The 14,298-nt window shown below is 39.1% G+C and overlaps 1 protein-coding gene across 7 annotated transcripts in view; it reads left to right on the top strand.

The window, feature by feature from the left end:
• The window catches only part of LOC131228524 (molybdenum cofactor sulfurase), a 186,266-nt gene that overhangs the window by 94,972 nt on the left and 76,996 nt on the right, over nucleotides 1-14,298 (top strand). For 6 of the 7 annotated variants that reach the window (XM_058224221.1, XM_058224220.1, XM_058224222.1 and 3 more), the window contains one exon: nucleotides 12,670-12,769. The exons of the other annotated variant lie outside the window; for it this stretch is intronic. In XM_058224221.1, the coding sequence (XP_058080204.1) occupies nucleotides 12,670-12,769 (100 nt within the window). The remainder of the gene's footprint in view (nucleotides 1-12,669; nucleotides 12,770-14,298) is intronic. 7 annotated transcript variants of the gene reach the window in all.

Below are 14,298 nucleotides of genomic sequence, written 5' to 3' on the forward strand. Positions count from 1 at the left end.
GAAGGGTTTCTTTTGAAAGCCCTATCTTAATGCTGCACTTGCCGCAACAAGCTTTCTTGGAGAACTTCGATTCTCTCGATCCAAAGCCCCTTGAAGATGAAATTTTAGGCATTGAATCGGCCCCATAGGAGCATCTAATTGTTGTATTTTCATGAGCATTGAAGCCCAAACAACGAAGAAATCATCTTTCCCCCTTTTCGCAGCCGCACGGATACATAGCTGAAAAAAAGCAATTTCTGGTTGATTAAATCTCTATTCAAGGTATGTTTTGGCCCTTTAATCTTTCTTAATGAGTTTTCTTTTCTATTTCTGCTGAAAATCTGTGATTATTTTTTTAATTTTATTTTTTCTTTTTTTGGAGGCCGATTCTTATGGATATTTATTTTTTAAAAAACAAAGATGTGTGGGGCCTACTGTGGTGTGTATGGCATGTATTTAAGTCATCCAACCATCACATGGGCCACATGCATGGGGTCCACCGTGGTGTTCTGTGCCATGGCCCACGTGCAAGGGGTCCTCTGTGGTGTTTTATGCCATGGCCTACATGTGTGGGGTCCACTGTAGTGTGTGTATGGCATGTGAAATTTGAGAATTGAGAGTTCAAGCAATGTGAAATTTGTTTTGTACTTAAACCTCTAAACATATGTGATTTTATATAGTTTATGCTTGTGAGTTGTGACTTGTGGTTTTAAACTTTTTTACTTTAAAATTAGACATCATTAATTAAAGTAGTTTGCTTAGAAAGTTGTTGATGTGATACTGATTTGATTTAGTTTAAATATGTGAATTAGCTTGCTTTTACTTGAAAAATGAAGCATTTGTAGGCATTTTCATTTTTATATTTTGCATTTTTCATATTTATTCTTACTATTTACAATATGTTTTTTTATTTTTTAATTAAAAAAATAGAAGTATCATGTAGCTTACGCTACACGCTATAGGGGGTTGAACGCTACGCAATACGCTATGCGCTATTTAAAACACTACCTAAAATTCTAAAACTTTTCTAAAAAATCTCCCAAATCCCTGCGAGTTTTGGCAGACCTCTCGATCGAGTGGCCTCATGGTTCCAATCACGCAATCTTCTTTCACAGGTACTGAAATGCCCTCTTATGAAAGATTTTCCCTCTTTTTTTTTTCCCCCCTGATTTTCCAGTAAATCCGCAGATACAATACGATAGTATCGCTAATATCGGCAATTTCGTAAAAAAGAATCGTGCGATATTGTGCGATATATTGGACGATAAAAAGAATTTTGGTTTTTCTTTTTAATTTCCGAGGGTATCTAATGGGTTTCGTCTTGCTGGACAATGATAACGATAATATCGACCGATATATCGGCCGATAGTATCTATATTAGGAACACTGTTGAAAACTAAAAGTAAAAAAGAGTAGTACAATCAAAAGGCTAAAAGAGTGGGATGATTAGGAATCATCTCCCAAGCCCTTTTGCACGGGGGGAGCACCCTCTAAAATACCCAATTTTTTCTCCATTTTGTACCCGTTAAACTAAGGGACCCCTAATGCATAGAAAAGCACCCTTATGAAAAAAATTGCTATTGTGCTTTCGATTTATTATAAAAAAAATGAAATAAAAAGTATGGTCTTATTGTCGATGCAGTCTGCATGGGTTTGGGTTTATGTTGGGCTTGGTCATATATTTGAGTTAGAGTCTTTAGGTCCATATGCCATTGTTTTATATTCTCTAAGAGGGGGTATAATTGTAATTTTCATATGACAAGTGATTGCCCTAATAATATAATAAGAGAGTTGGGAGCGTGTGGACTGAGATGAAGCACTCTCCCCTCTTTTTCTTCTTTCCTCTCATCTTTCTTCTCCTCCTATTTTCTTCATGATTGACTAGATGATATTAGAGCATCACTGATCCAGTATCTTGCCCTTCTCTCCATCGCTTTCTCTTTTTTGTGTGTGGTGAAAGCTTAATGTGCTTGGGGCTGACCTAATATAATCCCTTTCCCTCATTGTACCACCACTTAGTGGTAGCGTAATTATGTTCAACAAAGGCGTATAGGGTCTGCTTTATTCTCTACCCGTGTGATGCAATGGGTCAAATTGGCCCATTTCTCATCTATAGTTGAATCTATGGTCAGATCTGAAGGTTAAGGTTAGATTTGAAGACATGAGTTATGTGTGAAGATTGTTGATGGTATAGATCGAAGAAAAAGTGTACGGATGAAAGCTAGAAAGCGGGTAATGATATAGTTGATTATTCTCTCTCTCTCTCTCTCTCTATATATATATATATATATATATATATCCTACTACTTGTATGACGTCCAATTCAATTGAAAGTTTCCCTTAGTGTGTATTCAAAATTCTTTTCGTCAAGAGGATACCGAGAATGAATAAAAGAGATATATTATGTTTCCCTTTGAATTGATGTCCCTCCAAATCATATCGACTAAACTGAATGGAACAAACTATCTATAGAGGTTTTTCTGACAGGAAAGAGGTGAAATATTTGACTTCCTTTGAACCTGATTAAATTGCGACGGACTACGATTATTGGGTAACATAAGATGCCCAAATTAGGGCATTGTTGTGGAACAATATGCAGCCACATATTGATGTGAATGTCATCTTCTTTAAGACTGCCAAAGAAGTTCGGGATAACTTGAAGGAGGTGTATTCATGTGAGAAGAACCTAACTCATATCTATGAGCTTCTGCAAAGTATATTTTCATTTCAGCAGGAAAATATGAATTTGGGAGAGTATTTGTAACGCCCTGAAAATTGGGGGTCGAGCATAGACTCAACTCCCGAGTTCTAACGCATCACTTATGCAACATAGATAATGATGATTTAATGTTGTCCATGTTAGTGCATTAAAGATGAATGGGATTAAGCCAAAACAGCATATCACACTCTAGAGACGAATAAATTTACGCAAGCGGAAGACTGTGATTGATAAATATAACGTATAAGTTGTTGTAGATCTCCAGAATGTGAAAATGTCACCGGGTTAACCATATACATGTATACTCCCAAAGTGATCAAAATGAATATACAAGTGTGTCCCAAAATACAGAACAACAATGCAAGGGCATCTAGTCAGTGTCCCTGTAGCCCTGACGATCAAGACACGACTCACATGAACCCGCTCGATAACTGCATGTAGGAGAATGCCTCCTCGTTATCCTCGAAGTCTGGCTACTCTATAGTATAGACTTCATCGCCACCTGCATATAAACCAAAGTCTGGTTGGTGTTTTAAAACACCATCCCAGGTGAAAATGAGTAGCTAATTCAGTGGAACTATAAAGCAAAGGTTAACATGTTATCAATTCAATCAAGTAGTAATGATAAAGCAGTACAACAAACATGTCCTAGATACTCTTGTTAATGCAAGAATGATATGCCATAATGATGCATGCCCTCGCCTGCACTCCCTCAGCGTCTTCATCTTACGGCGCGCATGGCAACCACCAGAAAGTGCTCTTCCTCGCCAAAGCACATGCAATACGGTACATGCTCATGTTAGCCAATACTTAATTAGATTTATTCATAAAACAGTTTTTGGGAAGCTAAGGTACCTCCCTTGTATCATTTCCCAAACAATGATCCATTCTAGGGTCGTCAGTCCTAGCTAGTCTCATACGATGTTGCGGTTCTAGGTCGCTACAAAGGGCTCGTCACCTGATCAGTGTAGGCCTAATTTATACTCTAGTTGCTACGGAAAGGCTTGTCGCCTCAATGCAGTCTCAAAGTATGCTCGAGGTCACTACAAAGGGCTCGTCACCTGATCAGTGTGGGCCGACAACTCGAATACAGTGTCCCATACTACCGTATTCGGCTCACGAGGTGGTGCTGCTCACTGGTCACTAAGGGGAGGCTCGTCACCCCAGCGTAGGCCGACAGCTCGACCACGGTGTCCCATACCACCATGTCCGGCTCATGAGTCTTAGCGGATCGAGGTACCAAGGTTAACGAGGTTTCCACCAAGCAATAACGTCCATACATGATGAACATACATCGGGTCAATCGGGTTACTTGATGAGCTCGACTGGTACGAGCATACGTCGAGATGATCGACATGAAGTGCGTAAGCACTCCGTGTGGCCTAACCACTGTCGACAAACTCCGTACGACTCGGATTCATCGAACACATTTGTTGTGGCGAAGCTAACTCAGCCACTCGTTCAGGAACCATTACCGATAGCCTGGACTACATAGTAGTCCTAAACACATGTAAATATAACAGGATAACACATGTGGTAGGCATATCAAAGTTAAACAATTAATTCAAGTAACGTAACCAATTGAACATTTCACAAAATACAAGGTAAACATACTTTGCACAAATGCATTTCATGCTAAATCACACAAATTTAATCTAAGTTACATGAAGGGATATATACACATAGCTAAGGTAGTTGAGAATCTCACCTCAACACCTATATAACATACACTTTACTAAATATTTACTCATCTAGACATTTTCACAAACACTTATACTACACACATCAGTATACATGACATATGTTGATCACAACATGTATTAGGGCAAATCCTTTCACTAAGGAGTTGTCACGAATACAACACGCATATATCCACGACAAATAATCATGGCAAGCAGGGAAATTCCATACTCATTCAATCATTTCCACAAACACTTAGACTACACACTTTAACTTATATGGTACAACTCAGTTATAAGCTCTATTAGGCCAAATCCTTTCATAAGGAGTTGTCACGAATTCAACAATCACATGTTCACGGTGAATAATCATGGCAAGCACAAAACCAAATTCCCGACATATCCCGTCATTTCAACCTACACATGGAATAGCTTATATTCAACATAATTCATATATAACCGTGAAGCAAGGAAAACAGCGTATCTAACATGTGAAACGGCAACCCAGTCGGTTATAAATCATTAACCGACATTGAAAGCCTTGAAAACCATAACCTATACATTTATAGTCCGCACCTTTCGCCGGTAAACTCTTAACGGATTCAGTTTGAATACTCCGCCTTCGTCTACGGCACAACGACAACCTATAGTATGAAATAGGTTAGCTATTTCATCACATACCCTATCTGAATCCCTAAAACAGATTAGGGTTAGGATTTCTTACCCGAAAACGGAATTAGAATTGTCGGAATAGCGATACGGTAATGGTAGCTAAGCACGTGGAACGGCGAGATTGAGTCCCGAGAACAATCTCCCACACTCTCTCTCTTTCTTTCTCTTTCCTTCTCTCTTCTCTCTCTTCTCTCTCTAGGGTTTGCAAATTCGTATGTGAAGGGAAAGAGAGGGTTTAAGGCCCTTATATAGGCTTAAACGTGAGCTCTACGGCCCCAGGGCCATGGTATACTTATGTTATAGCCAAAACCCATCTGTTTCGGCTCAACGGAGCACTTCTGGAGGCCCTTTTTCTGCATGCGGTCGGACTTAAGCTCCCTGACATTGGATCTAGGTCAGGCTAAGTTTTCGGTCCGATCAGATTTACAGATCGACCGCGGCGGACTAGTTTCAATTCAACGGTCACCGGTACTCGATTAGGGCCACAAGTGTACTGACATGGGTTTGAAATTTTCCCTGATCCGAGGGTGTAATTGGGTCAGATTCTGACGGTCTGAATCCTTAGATTTGGCCCGCAAGTGAGACGACTCAATTCACTTAAGTTTCAGTTCTCTTTCTAAAGGTATTCACGTTTCTCACATACTTTGCTCCGAGCTCAAGTTGTGCGTTTCTGGATACTATTAGGACTTGATTTCTGAGGTGGTAGTTAAGTCCAGTAAGGCGGTCAAAACCGTATGGTTTCGTCGTAATTGGACTTTCGACGCGCGGTCCAGGTCCGATACGGAGTTTCGGTGTGCTCCCGAGAGCAACTGGGATTAGAGATTGATCCTAAGTTTTACGGTAATGTAGCGGTAATGATTCTGCACGTTTTGGGTCTTGCAGATCATATTTAAAGTGATTAGTGCTAATTTCACAGGTACTCTAGTTTAGCACTAGCTAATTCTCGCCTAATTTCTAAAGGATTTGGTCCTGAGTGATTTCTGCCTGAGGTGAAACTCGGGTCTTTGTACGGATTTTTCCGAGACGTTACAGTATTACTCTTCCTGGGGGGTATGTGGGAAGAGTTGAATGTATAATAGTCGATGGTAGCAAATGTTGACACTATTTGAAGGCAGAGGGAGTTCTGTGTCCCAAAATTCCTCTTTGGCCTTTGACGTAAGTTCAAGCCCCATGGGAGCTTAGATTCTTGGAGGAAGTGAGATCCCATCAATCATAGAGGCATTCGCCATAGTTCAATGTATAACTAGTACGAACGCACAAGGTCCCTCATAATCTGGTCGGTCTGTATTTATCTCTGCATTATGGTAGAAGTGATGGGGGGGAGCCGAGGTGATAGTGGTTGCGATGGTTAGTTTGGAGGTAAAGACTTACGGGGAGGTTGGTTTGGAAGAAGTAATACTTTGGGTGGTCATGGCATAGATTCTGATGGTGGTCGTGATCATGGTCGTGGTAATCCACATGGCACGCGCTATGGCCTTAGTAATCACATAGTCGATACATGTTGGGATCTGGTGGAAAAGGAATCTTGGGCTAATCAAGTCCGCTCATTGGATGATGGTTCTGAAGGGTCCGTTTTTAAGTCTGCCACTTTTACTGAGTTGAGTACTTCAAGTGATAGTTTGCCACTTTTACTGAGTTGATACTTCAAGCGACACAGTTGCTATGTCCAAAGAAGAATATACCAAGCTTTTGAGAGATTATTCCACCCATCCCTCTTGATGAGGACATCACTTCAAGTACGTCTTTGTGTACGTATCAGAGGAGGTGGACTGCACTAATTTCTCTGTGGCTAGCCGAGTACCCATGATCATGTTGAAGATCCAATGTGCATATACGAGCATCTGGAAGACCCCACACTAGGAAGATGCACTTGATCTGCTTTAGGGAGTGATTTGGACCGTCAGATTCGAGGGATGCGAAGATCAGGCCGTTGGATTGCATGGATCACATTATCAGGCCATTGATCGTGGATCGTCTTCATCATTTGGACATTATTATCGTTTAGGATTTAGTTTATGATTACCTTATGTTTGGACACCTTATGAGTGATTTTAGTTGATTTTTCATTAGACTATGGTTATTTTGGTCAAAACTCATAAGACGGTTGAAATTGTAATAACGAAAAGTTCTTGAAGCTATAAAAAGAGGGGGGCGTGTGACCTCTCTTCAGTTGGGTTTTTTTTGAGAAAAAAAAAGAAGAGAGAGCTCCTTGCTTCCTTCTCCCATCTTCATGTGATTTGAAGGTGACTTCCATGTGAATTGGAAGGAAGATTGGTGCGAAGCTAATCTTCATCAACGGAGGTGCGAGGCTTCCGTCTATTTCCAACATTCTCATCCCTTTATCAACCATCGATGTATTCTTCAAGTTCTTCGATCTTCTCCATCCCAAGTCATCACCATTCTTCTGATCCTTATCCCTTATACATCTATCGACGAGCCAAACCCTAAGGACCCAAAACCTCACAAACCTAGCCCACACATTGTGATCGTACGACCAAACGTGTGAACCCATAGGGTTGGCCGTACGGCCACACTCTTATCCCTTTGGCTTTCCACTGCCCTTACATCAAAACGTTGCTCTCTCTTCTCCAAACCCTAGTCCTAAACCTATAAATCCCAAATCTTCCTATTTCCCCAAATTGCCAAACCCTAGTTCTTCAAATTCTTTAATTAAGCTCAATTCCTTAGCTTCCCTCCATCCAGAACCTTAATTCCCTTATCCTAGTACCTAAACCCTTTAACCCCTCTACCCAATTTACCCCATTAACCCTAATTCCAAGTTCTCCCTAATTTTCCTAAACCCTAATTTCACCCTAGATAGTATTAGATCTTCTCCTTTGAAATAGGCTTTACCCTATGCTATTTGGATGTCTCTGCATCCATTAGATCCTAGTTTCCCTTATTTAACGGTCTTATAGGATGATGTTTGGTAACCTAGGCTAGAATTATGCATTATCTTCTTGGGATTTTGGTATTTGTGATGATAATAGCAAGTTTTGTATTTATTTATTTTTATTAAGTTAATTTTGCTGATTGATCTCACACAATATTTGAGTTCATGCATCGGTTCTACATCACCTCTTCCTCTACAACTACTTTTACCTAGTGAGCTACAACTTGTTTTACTTCTTTTGAGATTGTCCCTTGGATTATTGATTCCGGTGCTTCCAATTATGTAACTGGTAACCGTAGTATGACACTAGCTAATGGTACATCAACTCGTGTCCTAGGGCGGGGGGCACTGTCTTTCGTACTTCAGATCTCTTATTATCTTCAGTTTTGTATGTTCCTAAGTTTCGTCTAAGCTTATTATTTGTTAGTAAACTAACCAAAGCCCTAAATTGTTCTGTCAAGTTTTATTCTTCCTATTGTGATTTTTAGGATCTAAAGACGATGAGGATGATTGGTGGAGGACATGAATTGAACCGATTTTATTACCTCAATCATGGAATACTAGGAATTGGAGTTGCATTGTAGACCAACTTCTTTCCTCATTAGTGGCATTTGAGGCTTTGTTACCTATTTTTTACGTAGTTTGAAGTCTTGTCATGTCTTTGTCATATTTGTCTAGGCTAAAGTGTCAAGCTTGCGAGTTAAGCAAGCATCGTATAGTGTATTTGCTTTCATGTGAGGATAAAATATGTGATAAACCCTTTTACTTGATACATTAAGATGTTTGGGCTCCAATTCATGTTTTTCGTTTCTCTGATTTTAAATACTTTAACAAATGTTTGTGGATGATTGCCCTAGAATGACATGGTTATTTATTTCATATGGAAGACAGTTCTGGGGTATTTACATGTTTACAGAATTCCATATGTAAATATAAACTGAGTTTGATGGTAGAGTGTGTATTTTGAGATCCAACAATTCTAAGGGATATGAATCAAACTATTTCATTCCTATCTTTTATCCCATGGCATCATTCACCAAACATCATGTGCACCCATGCCACAACAAAAATGGAACTGCAAAGCGTAAAAATCGCCATTTACTAGTGGTTGCTAGGGCATTGCTGTTAATATGAATGTTCCAAAAGGTTTTTGGAGTGATGCACTTTTGACTGCATGTTACCTTTTAAACTGGATGCCTTCATCAATCTTAGGTGGTGTAACTCATTTTTCTGTCATACATTCCCAACATCAATTGTTTTCAATTTCTCCTGAAGTTTTTGGATGTATATGCTATGTACATCAATTTGACCATGTTTCTGATAAATTTGAACCCAAGGCTGTAAAGTGTATTTGTTTTTTTTTTTTTTTTCTTGGATACCCGTATACTCAGAGAGGTTACAAGTGTTATAATCCAGTCACTTGTAGATGGTATGTATCAACTGAGTCACCTTTTTAAAGTACTCCATAATTTTTTGAAGGAAGAAGATGATTGCAACTCGAAGAAGGTTCCATCACTCTTCCTATGGTGCCAGGCACAACTTTATCTGTAAAGGGAGTTCCTGTGCAACGTTCCGATCCACCATCGTTGTAGGTCTGCTTTAAACATTCCAAGCGAGGTGGTGTGCATACCAAAGTTTCCTCCATCAATCTTGAATCTTCATTGGTATTGTCTAATGAAGATGGTATGCCCATTTCTCTTAAGGGTATACACTCTTATACACAACATCCTATCTCTAATTTTATTTCCTTTGATAGCTTATCTCCTTCTTTTTGGTAGTTTGCTTTATCCGTGTCTTTTGTTTGTTCCTCTCTCTTTCTAGGAGGCTCTTAACAGTGATGAGTGGAAGTGTGCTATGGAAGAAGAGATTGCTACACTTCCTCGAAATCAAACTTGACTTTAGACGAGCTACCTGCAAAATAACGTGTGGTAGGGTGTAGATGGGTATATACTGTCAAGTACAATCCCAATGGCTCAAATGATCATTTAAAGGCTCATTTGGTTGTGAAGGGATACACTCAGACTCTAGGGGTTGACTACTTTGAGACCTCCACTGTGGCCAAGCTTCATTCCATACATGTGGTGATCTCTATTGTTGCAAATTTTGATTGCCCACTATACCAACTTGATGTAAAGAATGCCTTTCTTCATGAGGATCTGCTTGAAGAGGTATGTATATATGGAACAATCGCTTGCCTTTGTTGCTCATGGGGAGTCAAATAAAGTTTGACATACGAAGAAATCAATTTATGAATTAAAAGTCTTCCGGTGCTTGGTTTGACAAATTTAGTAAGGTGGTGCTTCAGTTTGGAATGAAACGTAGTTAGGAAGATGTTTCGTTTTTTGTTCGACAAAGCAAGACTGGTCCAATCATGTTAGTTGTATATGTGAATGATATCATTCTTACTGGAAGTGATAGTTTAGGTATTTCTGAGTTAAAGAAGTTCTTTTGGCAACACTTTTGCACAAAGGATTTAGGTTGCCTTCAGTACTTTTTGGATATGAAGGTAGCAAGGTCGAAGGTGGGAATTAACGTATTGTAGCGGAAGTATTTGATGAATTTATTAGAAGTTACAGGTTTGCTGGGGGCTAAGCCCATTGAAACTCCCATGGATACAAATTCAAACTGAGTTGGATGAAGGGGAACTATTTGATGATCCAGGAGGAAATCGCAAACTAGTTGGCAAACTTTCTATTTAATGGTTACACGACCGGGCATCACTTATCCAGTCAGTGTAATTAGTCATTTATGTTGGCTCCTCATATGTATTATATGGAGGTTGGGCTTCACATACTTTGATAATTAAAGGGAGCTCCTTGATGTGGAATTCTCTACAAGAAAATTGGACATCTTAGAGTGAAAGGGTATTCTAATACAGATTGGTTTGACTCTCCTTTTGACAGGTCTGCCATAGGTTATTATACATTTGTAGGGGAAATCTGATTATGTAGAAAAGCAAGAAGTGTCACTCGGTCAAGCACAAAAGCAGAGTACAAGGCTATGGCCATGCAACATATTAACTTAGTTGCGGTGGATATTCCTACAAGACTGCATTGTGATAATCAAGCTACATGTCACATCACCGATAATCCAATCTATCATGAAAGAACCAAGCACATTGAAGTAGACTGCCACTTTCATTAGGTAGAATGTTGCAAACAAGGAAATATGCATGCCATTTGTTAAGTCCCAAGATCAAGTGGAAGACATGTTTACGATGGCTTTAAGTCGGGTTCATCTAGATAGATTCTCTGTCAAGCTGGGCATTCATGATATATATACTCAGCTTGAGGGGGAGTGTTGATGCTTTATGACCACATATGTGGTCCACCTTGGCCACATGTGTGGTCCACTGGTCACTCGTATGGTCCACATAGGTTTTGGTTTATGTTGGGCTTGTTCATATGTTTGGATTAGAGTCTTTAGACCCATATATCATTGTTTTATATTATCTCTAAGGGAGGTATAGTTGTAATTTTCATATGATAAGTGATTGCTTTAATAATATAATAAGAGAGGCGGTATAGTATAAGGGAGGTATAGTTTGTACTAACAAGCTAACTCCCACCCCCGCCCCCCCGCCCCCCCCGCCGGAAAAAGAAAAAAAAGAAAAGAAAAGAGAGGCGGGGGGCATGTGAAGTGAGATGAAGCACTCTCCCCTCTTTTTCTTCTTTCTACTCATCTTTATTCGTCTCTTCTCTTTTTCTTCATGATTGACTACAGTTACATTCTTTTCAGAGGAACTAAAGGCCAGAAAGAATATGCAAACGCCAAAGCACTTTCTTCCTTTTCAGGAGGCTCTCCTTGCCAATTCAGGAATGGTGGACTCATTCTGCCATTCCCTTACCTTATCCGCAAATCCTTCTTCTTCAAGCCATCTTGAATCTGAAAGGCTTAGGTCTCCAAGACACCTTGTTTGTATTGAGTATAATCTGGCAGTGATTGGACGTTGGTCTCAAAATGCCACACAGTGATACCCACGGAAACCTTTACTCCCATGTTATAGCATATTAGCTTTAGTAACTGCTTAAAAGAGATGAAAAGCTTAACCTTATTTGTTATTTTCCAATAATTAAAGAAAACAGAAAATCAAATCCTTAAGATACAGGAAACTATCCTCAAGTGTTTGGACAAAGACAAGCGTTCATATTGGCTCATAATAACTTACATAGTTAGTCACCTAAATTCCCTACTTAGAAATAAAACACAAATTAAAAAAAAAAAAAAAAACCCCTGAGATTGGTGGGCTTTTGCAAGCAGTTCTGCATTACAATTTACACAGTTATTAAATTATATTTTACACATTCTGTAAACATTTTGCTCCTGAATTTTGTAGTGGAAGCTATGTGTGTGATTCTCACATTGTACTTGTTATGAGGTATTATAAGATCAGGACCTCTGACCTAGATACTTGCATATACTTTGGGATGAGGACCTGTGACATGATGTCGGCCATAACGATCTTGATATTAGTACTAGCTACTATTCATTTTTTTGATGCATCAGGAGCCCATTATTCTGAGTAATGTATTCTTCATGAAAGCTGTGCCTTGTAAACTTGTTCATTGATTTTGTATCTGGTATAGTGCCTAGTACTTGAGAGTCATTTTCTCTTGTATATATATATATATATTTTCTGTCCACATCTACTTTTGGCACACTATATGATTTAGTAGATATTATTCTTAAGTTGCTTTTTTTTTTTTTCTCTCTTCAATCATATGCAGAAATTTATCAGCTTTGTCGTTCGCTCTTTTGTATCAATACCAAATCCATTGGGAAATGAATGTCCACAAAGAACAACAATAAGCTCCTCATCAACCAAAGGTTAGTATCTAGTCATTTCTCTGTTTTAGCACTTTGAGTCTGGATTCTTGTTTGTTCATAGTTGTTATTTTTTTAAATGAAACACAAATTATTAGTAGAAGAAATAAGAAGGGGATGCAAAACTAAGCAAAATTGAGGGATGAGGATCATCCCTTACACCTAAAAAGAGACGCAAGGGCAACATACAAGGACAATCCCCTCAAAGGAGGAGGCTGAAACACAACCAGCCACCAAGGAGAACAAATTATATAATATTTCAAATTGATGAATTCTAATCCCTCATAAGATTAGAGAATGAAATCCCTTCAAATTTAGCAGCACGGCCTAGGAACTAGTCATAGAGAAAATCATATTGCTTGACAATCAAAACTTCTTTGCCTTCAAATATTCTTCAGTTCTCTCTTTATATTTCCCCCATAGAATCGTAACGGGCGCTCACACCCATATAATATTACCTCCTTTGGTGGACGGTCCTAATGCAACCGATTGAATGGAAGAGGATCCGTCCAACGTAGGCACTTCCAACCTAAGCTTAACATAAAAATCACAAGGAAAGTAGAGAATAAATCTATAATTTTATAGAATTCAGAAGTGCCTTGAGAATACTCATGTGAGGCCCTTAAATAGACTTCTTGGACGTACAAGGGAACTTTTTTAGTGTCATTTAGAACTTGGTATTTATTACAAAAGTAAAAGACTAATAAAAAGAAAGATGCCAAATAGATAAGAAAAATCTAATGAGATCCTATTGTATGGCTGATTGATTAGTTTTGCATAGCTTGTTGATTAGATTATGCTGCCTAATTAGGAGGCTTGAGCCTCCTTGCTGATGAGCCAACTGTGGAGTCTGGTCTTGGGCCTGTCCCATGGATCTTTGGCTCAATTGATGTGGTTTGACTTGCATACATCATCCCTGGCATGAAAGGACTCAACTCTGATGAATTAATGGCTTGATAGTTGATATTGCTCATAAAGGTTAGGATTTAGACGATGAAAGTCTATAGTTATAACCCACACAGCATCGGAGAGAGGCCTCCCTAACCAATGAACATGAAACTTCGCCTTGGTGCGTGGAGATGATCTAGTCATCAAGAACATCAAATGCTCGTTTTGTAGGTGGCAAAATGGTTGGGAGTGAGATAGCTTGCTGCTTGATACCATTATCATTATGGTGCCACGATAGGTGAAAAGATCTTCCACATTGAAGGTAGGATCAATAGGTAAATTTGGTGGAAGATCCAAGACATAAGCATTGACACTAATCTTCTTTATGAATTTGAATGGTCTTGTACTGTAAGGATGGAGCTTCTTCAAGGATCCAGAGGGTAACTATTTAGGATGAATATAGACCATAACCATGTCTCCTTCCATAAATTCGACAAAACGACATCTTGCATCTGCATGCTACTTATAACTTTCATTTCTTGCGGTGATATTACGTCAAACTTTGTCATGGACGTACTGCATATGGAAGATGAAATCATTAGCTTGTGCTCTTGCTCTCAACTCCATGGGTGGAGGAGCCAATT

Source organism: Magnolia sinica, chromosome 16 (assembly GCF_029962835.1).
Source record: "Magnolia sinica isolate HGM2019 chromosome 16, MsV1, whole genome shotgun sequence".
NCBI classification, from domain to species: domain Eukaryota; kingdom Viridiplantae; phylum Streptophyta; class Magnoliopsida; order Magnoliales; family Magnoliaceae; genus Magnolia; species Magnolia sinica.